The sequence below is a fragment of the Sminthopsis crassicaudata genome, chromosome 3 (assembly GCF_048593235.1).
Source record: "Sminthopsis crassicaudata isolate SCR6 chromosome 3, ASM4859323v1, whole genome shotgun sequence".
In the NCBI taxonomy this organism is placed as follows: domain Eukaryota; kingdom Metazoa; phylum Chordata; class Mammalia; order Dasyuromorphia; family Dasyuridae; genus Sminthopsis; species Sminthopsis crassicaudata.
The window spans coordinates 274,433,218-274,452,256 of record NC_133619.1 but is presented as its reverse complement, the minus strand read 5'-3'; the positions used below and the strand labels follow the sequence as shown (position 1 = coordinate 274,452,256).

General features: G+C 32.4%; 1 protein-coding gene across 1 annotated transcript in view; it reads left to right on the top strand.

Annotated features, from left to right (window-relative positions):
- USP9X (ubiquitin specific peptidase 9 X-linked) overlaps nt 1-19,039 on the top strand; it is a 249,944-nt gene that overhangs the window by 176,276 nt on the left and 54,629 nt on the right. Inside the window, 5 exon segments of the mRNA XM_074300818.1 lie at nt 3,351-3,504; nt 3,506-3,662; nt 4,841-4,966; nt 5,450-5,575; nt 10,171-10,337. Of these exon segments, the coding sequence (XP_074156919.1) occupies nt 3,351-3,504; nt 3,506-3,662; nt 4,841-4,966; nt 5,450-5,575; nt 10,171-10,337 (730 nt within the window).

The window sequence follows — 19,039 nt, the reverse complement described above, 5'->3', positions numbered from 1 at the left end:
CTATATCTATTTTATTCTTCAAATACTTTAAAGACTTTATTCAAATGTTCTCTTGCAGTAAGCCTTCCTTGATATGTCTTTATCCATTCACATGGATAAAGACCTTTACTTACCATTTCCCAATTCATACTGCTCTTAGCGGGAGAGGTTATGTCTCATCTAAACTTCTTAGCTTCTCTTTTGCTTAGCTGGGCTTTGCAGATAATAGGCACTGTGCAATGTAAATGTTTGTTGAATTGATTTCACTCCAAGACTTTTGGCACTAATATTGGGAAATATGGTTGCATTGACTGAAAACAAAACAAAACCAATATCTTTAATATCAAATTGCTAAGACATAATTTATCATGGAAGTCATCGTCAATAACATTTCAGTTTTTAAGGTTTATTTATTGAAAAGCACCTTATAAATATCTCATTTAAACCTCAACAATTCTGAGAGAGAGGTGCTGTTATTATCCTTCTTTAAAGATGAGGCAACTGAGGAGGTCAGGTTAAAATATTTAACTTTTGTTAAGTACTCAAGATCATGCACCTAGTGTCTTGAGATCCAAACCTTCTTGATTTCAAGTCTAATACTTCATCTATTAACTCATCTAGCTTCTTCAATAATACAAATAAATTTTTCCTATAATATACTTTAGTATTTCACTTTTATAATTCCTAATGATAACAGTAAAGATCTATATGTATCTACATGATAAGTCTTTATCAGGCTTTTTAGGTTCCTCAAATGGCAATTGGACCCATTTTATGTGTATTCTGGAGGAATATGAGCAGTGAAACATCTGACCAGATGTTAATTTATGTCTTTGAACCTTTACAGAGGAAACTCTAAACTCTTATCAAAAAAGATCAACTGAGTTATGTTTTAACTCCTTATAGTTGTAGTTTTTTATTTTTTTTTACAAAGCCAAGAAACCAGTTTCCCATAACAGCATGATACTATTCTTTTTCATTGTGATGTTCTTTCTTATTCTTTTTTTTTTTTCTCTCTCTCTCCCTCCCTCCCTTCTCCCCCCCTCTCTTTTTCTCCAATCTCTCTTCTTTCTCTCCTCTCTCCTCTTTCTCTCATTTTTTGTGGAGGCAGTTGGGATAAAGTGACTTGCCTAGGGTCATACAGCTAAGAAATGTTAAGTGTCTGAGTTCAAATTTGAACTCAGGTCCTCCTGATTTCAGGGCTGGTACTCTATCCACTATGCCACCTAGATGCCCCATATGATGTTCTTTTTTGAAAAATTATTTGGTTTCTGAATTTTTTGAGCCTTATCTTAGTTTGCCTTTTCATCTTCCCTGCTTTCAATCTACATTGTGTTTCATGTCCCTATCTAGGGACAAAATAAACTTTTTTTTTTTTTAATAGCTTGTTGCTAAATACTAAAACCCTTATTGTATTTTTCCTAATCAGAAAAATAATTTTTCCTTATTCTTTTTAGTTTCTTCTCTGAATTTTCCCTCCAGAATGAAAAATATATCTTATTTACACATTATATATTTTTTCTATTCTAATAGTGCATTACTAAAAGTGGCTTCAGATAGTGATTTAGACAGAAAAGATGGCTTTTGAAACTTTTCTGAAGAGCTTATATTCTTTTCACTGGAAAGCTTTTTTCAGTTTTTTTTTGTGTGTTTTTTTTTTTTTTAATTTGCGTTTTAAACTGTATGTCTTTGCATTTTTATGTTACTTATAAATCATTTTAATTCAAGAGGATATGTAATGTCCAATAGCAAGAATTATGTAGGATTTTAAAAGCTAAACGAGAGGCGTTTATATTTATTTGATCCTGTTGGCAATAAGGAGCCACTGAGTTGATTGATTAGGGGAGTGACTTGATCATGGGACATTACTTTGGCAGCAGTATGTAGCATAGATTAGAGTAGAAGGACTAGAGGCAGAAAGACCATTTCAAGGATTCGTTGTAATTAGTCTTAAGTGATCTGAATTAATAAGTTTAATGAGGGTTCAAAGAAGAAATGAAAGAATAATGAATGATCATTTTCATTACCACTTGCCTTATCTTTTATTAACCAATATCAAAAAACTAATATTTTCTTGTGACTGTAGCCATGATGTTGCCATGGCTTGGAAGTTTGTTTGCAAGTTTAATTTTAATGCTACCAGTTAAATTATTGAGAAACCATAATGTTTTGGTGCCCTTGCTAACCTATAAGCCACAGTTTAATGCTTATATTGCTTATGTTATGAAAAGTTTATGTAAATGTATCATATTGGTAGAATCTTAGATTGTTATATAGAGTGATGTTTAAATAGTGTGTTATACTTTGATTTTCTGCTTTACAAGTTTTTTAGAAGGCATAAAATAAAACTTGGATAGTTAACTTTGACTTTTTTTTTCTTACTGCATAGATAAATAATATAAAAACTGTCGTCTGGCTGGAGTAATCTAGAATGTTTTCTGTAGACTAGATTGTTTTTTGGTAGGAAGTAGAAATAAGCTCGAGGAAATGATTTAGAACAGCAATTGCAGAAAAATTTGAGATTTTTTTTTCTTCAGATATATAATAGATCTCTAGTTATCTCAGTAGCTATGTACAAACTTGTATTTTTTTTTCCTTTCGGTGTAACAAGTGGTTGCACTTTATTTTGACTGCTATGTAATAGAGAACATGGTTTATAATGTGAGTGTAGCAACAGTACAGAAGTATTTATATTGCTTGTTAAATGTTGAATAATCTTTGTTGTTGGTTAGTTATTATTGTGTGGGTATTTGAACTATGTTGCTTTCAGACAGAAACCCCCAACCTTTTTTTTTTTTTTTTTTGAGGAGGAACTACTTTATTTTTATTCGTTAAGGATGGAAATGCAAGGACATAGATGGGGTAGCAGGGAGAATGGAGATGGTACCTGAAAATAATAGTTAGAAGATTGAGAATCCTTGTGTTACTAATATCTTCAGTAAGTTTGGAAAATTTGTGGTGTGGTTTTGTTTTGTTTTGTTTTGGGGTTTTGTTATAATCACATGGATACCTAGAGAAAAACAGTAATATTTCTATCTTATTTTGGTATTTGCATTGTTCTTTACAAATATTGTATTTGATTCTTACCACAACTCTATGAGGTAGGCATTAATATCCCCATTTTACAGATAATAGAAAACTAAAGCTGAGGGAACTTAAGTGACTTGACTAGCAGCGTCGAAGTTTCTTGGCTCTAAGTCTAACATTTTATCCACCATGGCAAAGTTGCCTGTCAGACGTAACTCTTTGCCAATCCAGATATTTTGACCCCAAATTTTTGAATTTAGTAGTTTGAGTCATGATTTTTAATCTTATAATTTGGTGCTAAATATTTAAATTAAATCTATTCATAATACTTTTTAAATTTTCAGATAATACTACAGTTGAAAAACTAAGAGCTATTTGCTTAGATCATGCAAAACTTGGAGAAAGCAGCCTCAGTCCATCTCTTGACTCACTTTTCTTTGGTCCCTCTGCCTCACAAGTGCTATATCTAACAGAGGTTTGTAATAGTTTTCTTCCTTCTTAACTTTTTTTTTTTTTTTTTTTTTTTTTTGCCTTTTGCCTACCTTAATGCTCTTAAAATCGCCAAATTATTGCTGACTGCCGTTGGCTATGGCCATGTTCGAGCTGTAGCAGAAGCTTGTCAACCAGTTGCAGAAGGCACAAATCCCATGTCACCGGTAAAAAGAAAAATTAATAAAACAATAATAATAAACAACAATAGATTGTACTATTTTCCTTAACTTGCTTGCCATACAAATAATTCTTGAATTTACTTATAAAAATGTTTAAAGGTGTTTTAGAATATTTTTGGCCCAGATTGAAAACCATTATACGATTCTTGTACTGAGTTTTTCCACTGCTTAAAATGTGATACATGCCTTGAACCAGACCAATGCTGGTATTGTTCACCCCAAGAAAGGTTGGTTCTACCAACTAAACTCCTTATGGTACATATCTATTTTATTCTAACCCCATGTTTTGTCTTTGTTCTCATTTTGGTATATTTCTCCAAAAATCTTCTAGAGATCCAAAAGATTGACTATAAAAGTTCTCTCTTCAATCTGTTCCCTTCTCTCCCTTCTCACTGTTTCCCACCCCAAACCAACCAATCCTCCAAAACCCATGACTTACAGGTACTACACTTGAATATGTTTTGCATTGTACTTTCTGAGCTTCTTTAGAGAGAACTGGCAGGGTATTCCTTACTGTTATGATCTCATCACCAATGTTGCTGGATGGATTTATAATGTATAGGAAAAAGTATTAAACTTTTCTCATTTTCTTTTTTCCCAAAGAATTATCATTCAGAAATCTTGAGGGGAAAAATATAAATATGAAGGTTTTCTCTGATAAAAGTCATGATTCAATTGCTCTTGATAGTATGGAGGTTACCCTGATAGGATAGGGGTCAACAAGACATCTAGTTCAGCCCAGTCTTGAACCAGTGCACTTTTTACTATACCATGTTACCTCTCTGAGTTTTAAGACTTATGTATGTTCATATGGGTCATGCCAGAGATATATAAGCTCTGGCAAGTTCTTGGAAAAGCCTTGAATAGGAGACCTGGTAATAGATTTTGTGTCTCTTATCCATGGACCAGTCTGGCTATATTTAGAGTTTTGCTGCAGATGAATTTTTTGGTTATAGCAATTCTTAAAAGTTTTCCTATCAAATATAGAAGATTTGATAATATTAGCTATATATGCAAATGAAATTAAAAATCTTTTAAATGTCTTGAATATACAGTAAACTTTTTTACTTGTCAATTTCAATTGTAAGTCTGACTCCCAAAACTTTTTTCCATAGATGTGGTTCAGGTTTTCATTTTGTGGGACTTTTTTTCCCCTTCAACAGATAAATCAGGCTACTCATGATCAAGCAGTGGTGCTACAGAATGCCCTTCAGAACATTCCTAATCCAACATCTGAATGTATGCTTAGAAATGTGGCAATTCGCCTTGCCCAGCAGATATCTGATGAGGTTAGTATTATCCTTAAATAGCGTTTAGTTTCTGGTTTAAGGAAATAGTTTTATTGGGAGAAAAGAAATTTCTGTGGCCAAGTAATTTACTTTAACTGCCTATTATTTTTCTTTTGTATATTGACTCTAGAAAACTAAAGCATTTACTAAATTTTTTGGTTGAATTTCTCCTTAAGTTCAGTAGAATGATAAACTACTGCTTTGAATATTGTTGATAACATTTCATACTATTCCTATAGCAATCAGGTTTGCAGATTTTTTTCATTTTTTTTTTTTTTTCCTATTTTAAATATATGAGGAGTTACTAGAATAATATATCAAGTGCCACAAGGGAATATATAAAAGCATTAAGTTCCTCTGTGCTTTGCAATTATGTCTTCTATTAAAAGAAAATGGATTTATTCCAGTGATTAAACTTTGATAACCTTGTAAACTTTTGTAAATCCTGAGAACTATTTTAGTGTTTTTTCTGTTTCTTTCCAGGCATCAAAATATATCCCTGATATTTGTGTTATTCGAGCTGTACAAAAAATTGTCTGGGCATCAGGGTGTGGGTCAGTACAACTGGTGTTTAGTTCAAATGATGATATTAGTAAAATTTATGAGAAGGTAAGATTAAACAAATGTATTTATTTAAAATAAAGCAGTTGCCTTTTTAGGATATAGTTTTTTAAATGACCATTTACGATTTATAAATTAATTGTATATTTGGTTATCATGTGTTGACTGTAGTTCTTAGTATAATGATTTCCAGGACCCTATTATGAAGGACTCCTTTTTGGAGGGGAATTCTCCCAAATAAAATGGGTGTGTTTGTTTCTAGTTAGTTCACAATTGTACGAATGTGATGTTAAGATTTTTCATGCTTTTCATACAACTGTGTGGCTGGAGAAGATTGTTACCCTCCCCCCCCCCAAAAAAAATGTCCCTCTTTTTCCTTCTTCTACCTTGATTGAAAATGCCCTTAAATAACATATAGCTTGTTCTCATAAAGATTTTGTAGAGCTGAAAACTCTATTTAATAGGTCACTCTTTTAAAATATTCAGGAATTCCTTCAAAACCTGCTATATACTAGCTTGGTGTTTGGTCCATAGTATCTAATGCATCATCCAGAAGGCTAAGTATAAGAAAACAACATCAGATTTGATCATTTAGAATTTCTTGGTACTTTAGAGCAAGCAGTTTCCATTGAGAAATGAGATTAAATAAGGAGTGAGATCAGATTGTAGAAGGTTAAGAGCTTAGAGAAGTGAATATACAAATTTTAAAAAGCAGTATATCCAATGACTTCATTTAGAAGTACATGAAGAACAGAAAAGTATTGTGAGAATAAGTGTGGTAAAGCATGACTAGTGATAGAACAAGTCGATCAAGGCATTTGAGAATACTTAAATATAGTAAGTTGAATTGATTAACCATAGACCAAATCAAGAATAGGAGAAGAAAATTAAATGAGAGCAGAATAATATACCATAAGAAAGTACTGAGGGATGGATGGATGGATGGATTGTTACAGTGAGTAGGAAGAATAAGACAAAAGAAGAAATAGAATGATAGAAGCTTAGATATCAAATAGAGGAATGTCAGTTTTTGAACAAGTATATACACTTCTTGTGGTTAATGGGAAGACCCAGAGTGTGACCTCTCTGCTTGTGACAGTGGTAGAATAAAGGAATAGATCATGAAATTTAAAGAGGTTAAAAAATTGAGAAGTTAAGGATGCTTAAAGAGGCACCCATGTATATATTGAAGAATGTTTAAAAGCAAGAGTTAAGAACATGAAAGTAGATAAGTGTGGTAGAATGATCTGGAATTAGTATATAACAGTTACCCTGGTTTGATTAGAGTGGAACAGCAATTCTAGGAAATGATAGAAATTCCATACACAGTAGAAAACATGAACAAGCAAGGTTCAAGTGGGAATGAATAAAAATAAATAAGAGAGTAAACCTGGTAGGTACTATATAAATACCATTCCCTTTGATTTTTCTCTTTCCATTAAGAACTGGTGATTGAATTATAGAGGAATAGAGATAATAAAAATGTAATAGTAATTTGTTAGCCATAACAATGGTGTAATGGGTAACAAATGAATTTTAAAGTCTACCATCTCAAAGAGATATAGTTGCCAGGCAAGAACTATAGATTTTAAGCTTCAGTCACTCATTCTACCCATTTCTTTTGATCTTGCTGGGGAAGGTTTTGTGCAAGCGTTAAAAGTAACGCATTCTTAATAGGACCTCTCTAATAGAGTCAGAAAGTATTGTCAGTATTTCTTTTCTTCCCCAAGTTTTTGGTATCCTATTTTTTTTCAGTTATCTTGAACTAATGTCTTGATTCTCTCACAGTTATTATTTTTAACACAAATATATGTATGTAACAAATAACATTATATGTATGGTTAGTCAGGTTTTTTCCTGTCAGTTTAATTAGTGGTGTTTATGTAAGAAAAATACATCTGGGATTGTGATATTAAGTCTAGATAATAGTGGTTCTGCTGTCATTGATGAGGAATATTTTGTTTTATAAATCTCAACAGATATTTTTACAGTTTTCATGTTTCTTCCAGTTTCATCTTTAAATGAAGTTGGCATGAACTGGCTTAATTTGGCTTAAATTCTTGCTAAGTTTTCTGCAAACTTATTTCCTCTTTTGCTTTTCATTTATATCTAAGACCAAAATAGTCATAATTTATACCATCATCTTCCATATCTTACTACATTGTCTTTCAAGTTTATTACTTTTTAAATTGATCTTGGCCTTTAGGACCATTTTTTTCTGCATGGGAAAGAAACCCGACATTATCTGACAAAGCGTAGTTTCTAGGTTTGTATGGTGGGTTTTTGTTGTTGTTTTGTTTTGTTTTGCCTCCATGTTGTGGAGATCCATTTTTCACTGTTAAACTCCATTAGAAACAGCCCTCAGTTTGCGGTCTGTTTTGTCCACTTCCTATTATTAAGCATCAAGAGCTTAAATAAATAGATCATCTTATAGTGATTCTAATTACACTTTGTTTCTTTTTTCTTTTTCAATTTTGTTTTGATTTTAATCTCATTTAAGTAGTTGATAATATATATTAATATAGATGCATGATTCAAAAAGGACCAAAAAATTAATTTATAATGCATGTCTGACCATGTTACTTCCCTATTCCCTGTTACCTTCAGTATGAAATATAAAACCTTGTTTGGACCTCAAAATCCTTCATAACTTATCTCTCCCCTACCTTTTTTGTCCTTTTATAACTTACTCACCTGTATGTAACTCTGATAAAGTGATACTGGTTTCCTTGCTTAAGGTACTCCATCTTCTAACTTTTGATTTTCATTGAGTATCCACATGCCTAAAATTTTATTCTTTCTCATCTCTGCCTCCCAGTATCTCTGATTCTTTCAAATTTCAGGCAAAAACCCATATTCTTCAAGAATCATTTCCAGATTCCCCTCAGTTCTATTGGTTATTTCCAAGGTGTCCTGTATATATTTTATATAGTTATTTGCAAGTGGTCTGTTCCATTAAACTATGAGCTCCTTTAGGACAGAGACTGCCTTTTGCCTTTGTACACTTTGCTCTTAGTACCTGCTACATAGTAGGTACTTAATAAATGCTGGTTGTTTGACTAGCTTTTTAATGTCTTTTAATGTTTTTTAAAAAAAAAAAAAGTTTCTATTTGTGTGTGTGTGGCTGTTTGGAGCTCACTATGTTCACTCTTTCTCCAACTCTCTTCTTAACGTATTTTTGATCCGTAATTGTGTGACTTATATTTTGTCTACAGAGCTTGTGATTTCTTAGCCCTGGGTCCTATTCTACAGCATTTTTTCCCACCATTTTCCTCTTTTTTTTTTTTTTTTTTTTTTGCATTAGTCATTGAGTACTGAGTTATATGTTGGTCTAAATAGAATAGAACCAAATTGTAATCAAGTATTTCTTGAAATGGTGTTTTCTGTTACTTTTGGTCACACAGCAAAACAAATCTGACCAACTTTTTCATTTATCTTTTCAAAGAGAACCATCATTCTTTCTGCTGCAATTTGCTATTATCTCATTTTCATTTATAGCAGGAATATTGATGTGATTCATTTTCTCTAATAGCTTGTCATTTTGATGGAAAATAGATAATGATCTTGATTTAGGGCCACTTAATGTTTATTGGTTTTGTAATGTTTGCCATGATCAAAAGTTTCATGCATAAGAAACCTATCTTTCTAATGAGAAGCAGGCATACTTTTTTTTTCTATTATGATCCTTGCAACTTTTACAGCATGATAGAACCTACCTGAAATTTTATATTCTGGTGTTCATAAAGACTACAAAATTTACTCTTTACCAATGATGCATCCTTGAGTCTTTTTGTTTAGGCACTTGTCAATAATGTGACAGTTATTTTCCAATGATCATCTTAGGTATTTTGATAACTAATTAGAGTAAGCAGCTCAGAAGCTATGAACATAGGTACATACTTAGGTGGAGTTATAGCTCTTGTATGGATAGTTGTGAGATGGCTTCCCTGAAAAATGAAAAAGTTATGTAAGTGATGACTTTTGAGTAATAGTTTCCCATAAACAAACTATAAATTCTCCCAAAGCACCTAGTATAGCTGAGCAAGACTGAATTTTATTTTATTGTTTCTTTTTAATTATGCTACTCAAATGACAAAGTGAATCTTTTTTATGTTACCACAATATGGTAACCTTGGATTATTGGTTAGACTTGCAGTGATTCCATATTGCCTATAAAATATAAACTCCTTAATCTGATAGTTAAGACCTTCGAAAACCTGAATACATCCCACTTTTCTGCCCTTTTACATTTTATCTAAACTGTATATATATATATTAACCATGTTTAACATATATTGGATTACTTTGGAATTGATTTGGTGTTGATTGAACTGTTAGTGATGTTACCTGTAATATTTTGAAATTTAAATACTATTTAGAAAAGGAACCAAAATAATTTTAATTCATGTTTGTATCTGTCTTTTACTCTAGCTTAGCACTTGCCATGTAAGCAGGCACTTTAAGTTGAATTGTATAGAATATTATTCAGTGCAAGTAAAGGTAATCACAAAAAAAGGTGTTTTTTGGGGAAGGGAAGGTTTATTTGTTTTGGTAAGTAAATACTTTAATTCTCAGTATACAGCTAAAAATCATTTAAGTTTCTAATTGTATCTCCATGTAATTTCTTGTTTGTAATTTTACAGACGAATGCAGGGAATGAACCAGACATGGAAGATGAACATGTTTGTTGTGAAGCATTGGAAGTGATGACACTATGCTTTGCTTTGATTCCAACAGCCCTAGATGCACTTAGTAAAGAAAAAGCATGGCAGACTTTTATTATTGACTTGCTCTTACATTGTCATAGCAAGTAAGTATTTTTAAATAATTAAAGCATACATATTATTGGTTCTCATTTATGGCAAATTAAGAATAATTGAGTTGATAGTGAAAATTTTGTCCATGAGAACTACCTTAAGTGTGTTAAACTGAAGTTTTCTTTGCTTATACTTAAGCAAACTTAAATTAATTTTAATCCTTAATAAAAATTTCCCATTATTACTGGGTATAGTATAATCCTTGAAACCTAGAATGTTGAACATGTGAATTTTGCATTATTTCATCATTCAATATCATCACTTAAAAGGATTATTTTTACTGGAATTGCTATGAGTAATTAATAGTTTTAAAATTTGATACTACCCTAAGTATATGTTTAAATATTCGGTAGTAACTAAAAAGCTTTGATTTTTATCTGTCTATATACTTCTGTCTTTCTTATATGAAAATAGAAGAAAGTAGGGATTAAAAGTAGTAGAGAAACTTCCCCTCCCCCTTTCCTTATTAAATGTTGTTTCATCAATTGAAATTCTATTCCCCTATGTCTAGTTTAGTTTTCATCTAAATATTTATTCACTTTTGGTGTTCTCATTGTGAATCTAGTTAATATTGTTCTAATCAGATTTCACATAAACAAACTAGCCAGTTACTCAACTAGCATTAAGTGCTGATATTATGCTAAACTCTGAAGATAAGAAGAAAAGCAAAAGACAGCTTTTCTTTTAAGGCATTCAGTTTAATAGAAAAGGCAACATGCAAATAACTTCATACATACTAGATAGACAGATATGGATATAGATAGATATTAAATTGACGGTAGTCTAAGAGAGAAGGCACTAACATTAAGGAGGATTGGGAATGATTTCTTTCAGAAGATGGGATTCTAAGTATTACTTGAAGTGAGGTATGAAAATAAGATGATAAAATGAAGAAGAGGGAAAGTGTTCCAAGCATGGGGAACAGCCAGTGAAAATGTCTAATCTGGATATGTAGTGTCCTCTATAAGAAGCAAGGAAGCTAATGTTGTTGGATTACTGACTGTGAAAGGGAATAAAATAAGTAAAAACTGGGGAAAAGATGGGGTCAGATTATGAAGGGATGATATTTGGATTTGTGCTTTTGAAAAAATCAGTTTGACTACTAAGCAATTTGGAATGAAAACAGACTTGAAGCAGGGAAGAGTCAAAGAAAACTCATGAGGTACAAACCTGTATGACTATAAGAGTGTTGATATCCTTGTCAGTAATAAGGAAATACAAAAGGAGAAGGTTTTGGAGGACAAGAAAGTAAGTTTAGTTTGGACAGTATTCAGTTTTAGATGTTTATACAGAATGTTCAGTTTGAGATGTCTGTCAGGTAATTGGAAATTCAAGACTGGAGGCTGGGAAAGAGAGAAAACTGTCTATACAAGTAAATATATAAAAATGAACACCAAAATGACTTGATTTAACAAAATAAACAAGTGAAAATAGCATATAAGGTGAAGAGAGTCCAGGACAGTGCCGTAGGGACAGTCTGAGTTATTGATTATAGCCTTCATGGAGATCTAACAAAGGAGACAGAAGGAGCCAGTCATACAAGAAGGAGAATATGAACAGAATGACATGGAAAACAGGAGAGAAGAATATATTAACAATAGTGCCAGAAGCTCCAGAGAAGTTAAAAAAAGATGAGGACTGTGAAAATACTATCAGATTTGGCATCTAAGTGATCAGTAGGATCTTTAAAGAGAGCAATTTTGGTTGAATAATGTGGTCAGAAGTCAAGCCTCAAAAGAACTAAACAGGAAAGGAAATAGGTACTGCTCATAGACAGCCTTTAAAAATAGAAAGTTTAGATAATAATTTGATTTAAAAATAGAAGTATGAGTTTATTTTAAGTTTAAGATTTAAAATTCTAGAAGAGTTTTCAAGAAGATGATTGAGGAGTCACCTGACCTGTGCTAAATCTATGTAAGCTGATGAGATCACCAAGGGAAGAAAATCACCAAAAACCAACCAACCCCCCCCAAAAAAAAAAAAAACAAATCAAAAAACAGTCCTTTGGCCAGAAGTTGGAGCATCCCAATTCAGGCCTTATTGTGTCTAACTCTCCCTCTTCATGCATCACAGCACACCATTTTCTTCTATTCTCTAATATTACTTAAAAGTCTGTCCAGTTCATATGAATTGTTTCCATGCCACTATCCATCTAATCTTCTGCCCTCCCCTTTTCCTCTTGCATTCAGGCTTTCCTAGAATTAGTCTTTCCTACTAAATCCTGTTTTCTCAGTATGTGGCCAAAATATTTAAGCTTCAGCTTCAGTATTTAACCTTCAGGTGAATAGCCTGAATTAAGTTTTTTTTATGTATTGACTAATTTGAAATCTTCAAAAGCATCATTCCACAGCAGTCAGTTTTCTTTATATTCCAACTTTCAAAACCACAAATTGCTACTGGAAAAACCATACTTTTGACTATATAAACCTTTATAAGCAAGGTGATGGTATCCTTTCCATTTTACCATAGCTTTCCTTCCAAGGGACAAGTGACTTTTAATTTCATGGCTGCACTTGCTATTTGCAAGGAACTTTTGAGCCCTCGAATATAAAATCTGGCATGGCTTCCCTTCCTTCTCTTTAAAGTAATTAGAGCAGTTGCCAGGATTTTAGTTTTTGATGTTAAGCTTCTAGCAAGCTTCTATACTTGTCCCTTCTATCCTTACCAAGAGGCTTCTTAATTCCTCTTCACTTTCTACCAGCAAAGTGATATCATCTGCGTGTCTGAAATTGTTGAGATTACCCTTCAAGCTTTAATTCCAACTTTTGATTCATCTAGCCTGAAATTTCATGGGATGTATTCTACATGAATTAAATGAATAGGTGACAATATGTAGATTCCTCATACAACTTTTTCAGACTTTAACCAATCACTTGTTCCATGGTGGTTCTCACTGTTGCTTCTTGGTCCACATATAGGTTCCTCAGGAAACCATCCCTTTGAGGGCTTGCTGCTTTTTCTTTCTTTTTTCTTTGCTGAGGCAATTGGGGTTAAGTGACTTGCCCAGGGTCACACAGCTAGGAAGTGTTAAGTGTCTGAGGTCAGATTTGAACTCAGGTCCTCCTGACTTCAGGGCTGGTGCTCTATCCACTACGCCACCTAGCTTGTCCCTCTGTAAGCCTAGCTTACAGAATCTTAAGCATTATCTTGCTGGTATGTGAAATGAGCATGATTGTTCAGTAACTTGAACATTCTTTAGCATTGCCCTTGTTTAGGATTGTAGCATAAACTATCATTTCCATTGCGGTGACCACTGTCTAGTTTTCCAAATTTGCTGGCATTTTGAGAACAGCACTTTAACAGTATCATTTTTTTAGGATTTTAAATAGCCTAGCTGAAATTTTATTATCTTTATTAGACTTTTGTTAGCAATGCTTCCTAAGTTCCATTTGACTCCATTCTCCAGTATAACTGTCTCTAGATCAGTAACCATACTGTCTGCTTATCATTGATATTAAGATTTTTCTTATTATATAATTATACAAATTTTTCTGTGTATTCATTCTTGCCACCTCTTAATCTCTTCTGTTTCTGTTAAATTCTTTCAGTCCAGCGTTATTTTTGAGGCTGATTTAACTACTTGGTAATGAGGGAAGAAGGGAGCTTACAAAATCGCGAGTATCTTCTCTGCCATCTTGGCTCCACCCCCCTGTTTCTGTTAAATTCTTGAAATTATTAGGTTTGAATGAAACTTTCCTCTGAATATTTTCTGGAAGAGATCTCCTATCTTTCCCACTTTTTGCTTTTTATTCTTTGTACTGCTCATTTAAGAAAAAGTTTTACTCTTTGCTACTTATTTGGAATTCTACATTCAGTTAGGTAGTCCTTTCCTTACCGATTTTGGAAAGCCTTATCAGACAGTCATTTTGCTTTCTTGCTCTTTAGGATGTTTTTTTTCATTGCAGCCTTCTATATAACATCGTGAACTCCTATCTATAATTGTTCTGGCCCTTTTATTTACCAGATCATTTGCAGCCATGAAGGACTAGTTATGATGAAATAATAAAAATCTTTAGTGAAACCAGTCAAGCAGGACAAGAAAGAAAAAATTCTTGGATCTAGCAATAAATAAATGAAGGAGTGAATGACTTGCTGATTTCCAAAGAAGTTTCAATTAAATGGTAGAATTGAAGTAGAATTATAGAAGGTGAGAATGCGGTGGCAACATGTGTCAATAGCATCTTTTAGGATTTTGGCATTTGAAGGAGAGAAGCAGCAGCTTATAAGAATGTATCAAGTTTCTACTGTATGTCAAGCACTGTGTTAAAATGTTGAGGATACAGAAATAAAAATCAAATAACCCCTATCCTCAAGCAAGTGCAAGGCAGAGCATCTCACTCAACTCCTGTGACTCTTTCTTCCGCCAGTGCTTTTATCTAAAGTAAATTTGTCTTTCATTAATCTCTAATCAGTGAAATAGGTTGAATTGTTAATTAACAGATTACCTGTACTTTTTATATTAGATCTTCTACTACCTCTTGTTCCTTGAGGCTCAGGAATTCTCATTTCTGTTGTTTTATTTGATGGTGATTTATGATTGTATCCTTAGAGAAATATGCTAAATTTAGTAACATCTTTAGGAGAGCTAGTAGCAAATGTTACACTTAGACAAAAAGTCCCCTCCATGTGGAAAAAGGCACAGGCCTCCTAATCTGACTTTTAGGAAATACGAATTCTCTTGTACTTTTGGTATTCCGAATTAAGCATCACTGATGAACTAACTTCCTGTATTGTACAGTGGATTAAAATTTTCTTCATAGGCTTTTTGTTTCACTAATGTGTAGGTTTTCTTTTATTTCTTAAATTCCAGCATTGCATGGAGTAGTGCCTTCTTATTTCTTCTGTGGAGATTGGAATGAATTCATGCTGTCAGTTCCTTAACCTTATCCTCAAACAAATGCAAAAGGATTCTCACGTTAAAAGTTGTGGAGGACAATATTTATTTCCTACCTTAAATAGTATGCTGCTTCTCCTGAGTATTTTTTTCTCATGGAAAGATAATTTTTTTCTTTATTCAAATGAGCTACCTTTTGAAAATCACAGCAATTCTCTCAAAGAAAATTTTAAAATATTTCTTAAGTTCATTACAAATATGTAAAAACAATTTTAACATCATCCTTAAAAATTTTCAAAAAATTTTAAAAAGTTTCAAATTCTCTCCCCTACTCCTCTCCACCGTTATTGTGAATGTAAACAGTTCAACATAAGTTATACATGTGTAGTCACATGTATATTTTCATAATAGTTAAAGAAAATTTAGGCCAAAAAAAATTAAGAAAATAAGAGAAAAAAAATATGCTTCAGTTTATATTAGGTCACTATCATTTCTTTCTCTGGATATGGATAGCATTTTTCATCACTTGCGTTCGGTTCATCCTGCAGCGCCAGTTCTGCTTACCAAAAGTGGCCCACTAGGCACTTGCATTCCATGCCCGGCTCCAAGCCAGCGAGCCGGGCTTCTTACCCATTGAAAGTTTGAGAATAGGTTGAGATCGTTTCCGCCCCAAGACCTCTAATCATTCGCTCAGTGTTGTCTTGTATCATATTGCTGAGAATAATTATGTCAGTCACATCTGATCATCTTATAACATCGCTGTTTGCACATAGAATGTTTCACTTTCCATCAGTTCATAGAAACCTGAACCAGGTTTTTCTGAGAGCATCCTGCTCATCATTTCTTAGAGCACAATAGTATTCCATAATAATTGCTTGTCATAATTTGTTCAGCCATTCTCTAATTGATAGGCATCCCCTCAATTTCCAATTCTTTGCTCCCAGAAAAAAAGAACTACTATAAGTATTTTATACATATTGGTCCTTTTTCTTTTTTATTTTTATCTCTTTTTGGATACAGACATAATGCTGAAAGGTCCACAAAGAGTATATGCATGGTTTTACAACCTTTTCAGTGTACTTGTTCTACAGAGTAGTTGCATGAATTGACAACTTCACCAATACATTTATGTCTCATATTTCCTACATCCCTTCCAACATTTGTATGACATCTTCTTGTGAATGAGATTGGCACCTCAGTTTTTATGTCACTATTTTTGTTTAAAAAAAAAATTTCAGTACATGGTTTGATTTATTATTTCTGAGAAATTACTGAAACAAAGAATTCTTTAAAATTTATATCTGGGTCTTTTAAAAATTAATTAGCTAATGGTAAATGAACTAAACTGCATATTGTGTAGTAATATGCTATTATTATTCCTCTCCTAGTCATACTAATCCATTTGAAGCCTAATTTAAAAGGAAAAAAATTGTTGGGTCATTTCCATGAAATGAATAAAATTTCACTTGTTAGATTGCAGAATAGCTAATTACTTGTTATTTTTAGCTAGTTCAAAGGATTTTGTAAAGAAACCATTTCATAAACCTTTAAAACATTGCATATATCTAAGTTGTTATATGAGTGCCAAAAACAAAAAGATCTTTTTTACATCTGAGATCCCTTTGATCCTGTGAAAGAAAGGAAGATTTAAATAATAGGAAATGTATTCACTGGAAATAGTGACAATAAAGATCTTCCTATTTGGTCTATACCAAAGTACCAAGAGGTATATTAGCAAAGTAGACAAAATAGTAATATTTGAAGTTAGCAAAAGATATTAATTTTTAAGAGAAAAAAATAAGAATGAGAGGGGACTAGTTTTACAAAATTTGAAAATGTATCAGATATCAAAACTATTCAAATATTCATTGCTCATTACAAAAGAAGAAACTAGATCAGTGGAACAGATGAGACAAGAAAGATCCAGGAAGGAACAAATATAGTTACAGTATTAAACCAAACAACTAAAGATAATGGGAAAAGGACTTCTAACAAGATCTTTCGGGGAACTACTCTTTGCCTAATCTTTGTCTAAAGATGGCTTTAGACCATATACCACAATAAGGCACAAATTGATATGAAACTTGAATGTAAAAAATGTCATTTTTTAAAAGGGGAAGTTATGTAGGCAGACATAATCTATTCAGTCTAGCTAATGAAAGAATACAACCAAATACATAGTTTTATTTTGTTTAAGTCCTTATGCAAAGCACTACAGATTCACATATGAAAAAACAAATGGCAATCCCTTCTTTTGAGCTTAAGATCTATTGGATTGTAACTTGTATAGAAGAAATACATAGGAAAAAAGACAAAGAAAAGCCGCAGACAGAATAGTTCAGGAATATTCAAGGAAGAACTACATAATTAGTTGCCAGTGGGGAGTTTTGTCTTATATTGTCTAAGTTATTATGAATCAATGAACACTACACAAGGAAGGTTGCAAGTACCTCAGATTAGCCTGAAAAAAAATGCATTATTTCACTGAGCAGAGATTCACAGGTGAGCTGCTACAACTTTGTTATCCTTGGTTTAAATTGTAAATTCCAGTTCTTCCTCCCAATTGCTAGAAGACAGCTTATTTTTCTACAGGTTCATCACTTTTTGAAATGAACCTTTATTGCTAAACTGTTTTTACACTAGAAAATATACTTTCTTCCATCTAATTTATTTTTTCTTCATTAAAAGATGATTTGTCCCAAATCTCACCTTCTAGATTTTAAGTCATTTTATGTTTCTTAAACTTTGGCAAGATATTAAACATTGTACTATAATTTCTTTGAAATTAAAAGTATTTTTAGGCATCCCAAAAATATAATGAAAAAAATTACAATATGTGTTTAAATTTGATTTTTTTAAAAAAATGTTCTTTTTCTCTCACTTTATAAAAAGTGAAACCTAAATGTTTATCTATAATATATCATATTTTACAAGGACCCTAATCGTAAAGTTTGATATTGAGGTCTGTCTCATTATCATTAGATAGCATAAATACAAAGAGAAAAGCAAGGAAACAAGAGTGTTGTTTTTGAGTCAAGGGAACCTCACCATGGAAATGTTTCATATATGGTCAAGGGAAAGAGAGAGAATGGATGATTGTGAATTTATACAGTACCGAAACTGCACTTGACTACTAAGAAGACTGAATGTATTCTTAAGCCTTTTCTTAAAAAAAACTTAAAGTATAGGAAATTCTTACCCTCATGGTTACATAATTGTTTATAATTCTTTAAAAAAGAATTCATATGATGGTAATAAAAATCAATTCTCCATTAGGTTATTTTATCTTTAGTGCTTTTTTTTCTGTCAGAGTCTGAATTGTTTTATTAGACAACTTGGTTGGCACAATGGATACCTCTTTGGATTTGAATTCTGGAAGTCAGAAAGACCTAAGATTGACGTCTGCCTTAGTAGCTATGTGACCCTCTCTCTCAGCAATTTGAGTTTCTACATTTGTAAAACAGTAATCAAAGTACCTAACTAGGTTTGCTGTAAGATTTTTGTAAAGTGCTATAAATGCTAACTATTCTTATGTGGATTATATTTATAGATATTTACTATATTATACATAAAAACTAATTTTGAATTTATACATCTTCTAAAAGGGTTTCAGAGATCCCCAGGATTCTCTGAACCACACTTTGAGAATCACTGATCTAGATAACTTTCTAAGACTCTTTAAGTTGTAAAGAAGATGTCACCTTGCATTGGAAGAGGAAAGATCACAGTTAGAGCTCCTGTCCCCTTAGCTTTAATTGAGCAAGTCTGGTTAAAAAAAAGGCTGTCACACATGCTAGTGATCGGTAAGTCAAAAAAGAAAAGTGACTGAATATTTTAACTGAATAAGATTAAGTCAAGTAT